Source organism: Chaetura pelagica, unplaced genomic scaffold (assembly GCF_000747805.2).
Source record: "Chaetura pelagica isolate M959 unplaced genomic scaffold, ChaPel_1.0 scaffold1421, whole genome shotgun sequence".
Classification (NCBI taxonomy): Eukaryota; Metazoa; Chordata; class Aves; order Apodiformes; family Apodidae; genus Chaetura; species Chaetura pelagica.
Genome location: NW_009952075.1, coordinates 1 through 1475, shown reverse-complemented (window position 1 = coordinate 1475; position 1475 = coordinate 1). Strand labels below are relative to the sequence as shown.

Sequence of the window (1475 nt, the reverse complement as noted above, 5' to 3'; positions counted from 1 at the left end):
GCGGCCGCCGCTTGGGCATCTCTTGCCTCCAAGGCTTGGAGACCCCCAAGGAGATGAACGGCGGCACCTGGAACCCCCCACCGGGGACGGGGGAACCCCCTTCACCCACCGCCCCTGTGGATCTGACCTGCTCCTCTTCTTCCTCCTCCTCCTCCTCCTCCCGGGTCGGGGACGAGGCGGCAGCGCCGGCGTCGTTGCGTTGCGGGTTGTGTGGGAGGAGCTTCAACACCTTGGCAGCCTTGGGCTTCCACGCCAAACTCCACCGTGGGCGCCGGGGCCTGGCGTGTAGGCACTGTGGGAAGAGCTTCATCCACGTCAAGAGGCTGCAGACCCACGAGGTGCTCTGCAAGGACGGGCGGCGCGACGGGGACGACGCCGACGTGGCCGAGGCAGAGGTTGACAAGGTCAACGCCAACGTGGGCCATGGCAAGGTCAACAGTGTCAACGTGGGCAGCAGCGTCGACGCCGGCGCGGGTGGCAACGTGGTCAACACCAAGCTCGGCACGGTCAACGCCAACGAGGTCAACGCCAACGAGGTCAACACCATCAACGAGGTCAACGCCAACATCAAGGAGGTCAACACAGTTGACCGTGTTGGGAACGCTGACATCAACAAGGTCAACGCTGACATCAATGAGGTCAACACCGACATCAACAAGGTCAACACCAACATCGAGGTCAACGCCGACGTCAATGAAGTCAACAGCAACATCAAGGAGGTCAACACCAACACCAAGGAGGTCAACACCAACACCAAGGAGGTCAACAGCAGCGTCAAGGAGGTCAACACCAACACCAAGGAGGTCAACCCCAACATTAACAAAGTCAACCCCAACATCAACGAGGTCAACACCGACATCAACGAGGTCAACACCGACATCAACGAGGCCAACACCGACATCAACGAGGCCAACACCACCAACGAGGCCAACACCAACATCAGCCAAGCCAACCCCGACGTCAACACCAAGTCCACCACGCCCAACACCAAGTCCCAGACGCCCAACGCCGCCTCCACCGCGGCGCCCAAGCCAGGCAAGAAGGCCTTGCTGCTCCGTCACCGCGCCCTGGAGCTCCTCCCCGAGCAGGACCCGGTGGTGAAGGTGGTGGACGGGCACGTGGTGTATCTCTGCGGGGTTTGCCAACGTTCCTACATGACCCTGTCCAGCCTGAAGCGCCACGCCAACGTGCACTCGTGGCGCCGCAAGTACCCGTGCCGTTACTGCGACAAGGTGTTCGCGCTGGCCGAGTACCGCACCAAGCACGAGGTCTGGCACACGGGCGAGCGCCGCTACCAGTGCATCTTCTGCTGGGACACCTTCGTCACCTACTACAACCTCAAGACCCACCAGAAAACCTTCCACGGCATCAACCCGGGCTTGATCTCCTCGGAGAAAACCCCCAACGGGGGTTACAAGCCCAAGCTCAACGCCCTCAAGCTCTACCGCCTGCTGCCCATGAGGGCCCACAAGAGG

General features: G+C 61.6%; 1 protein-coding gene across 1 annotated transcript in view; it reads left to right on the top strand.

Moving 5' to 3' along the window:
• Nucleotides 1–1463, top strand: part of LOC104395853 (zinc finger and BTB domain-containing protein 38-like) — a gene marked incomplete at both ends in the record, with an annotated part of 1821 nt that extends 358 nt beyond the window's left edge. Inside the window, 1 exon segment of the mRNA XM_010005601.1 lies at nt 34–1463. Coding sequence (XP_010003903.1) covers nt 34–1463 — 1430 coding nt within the window.
• Nucleotides 1464–1475: the final 12 nt, after the last annotated feature.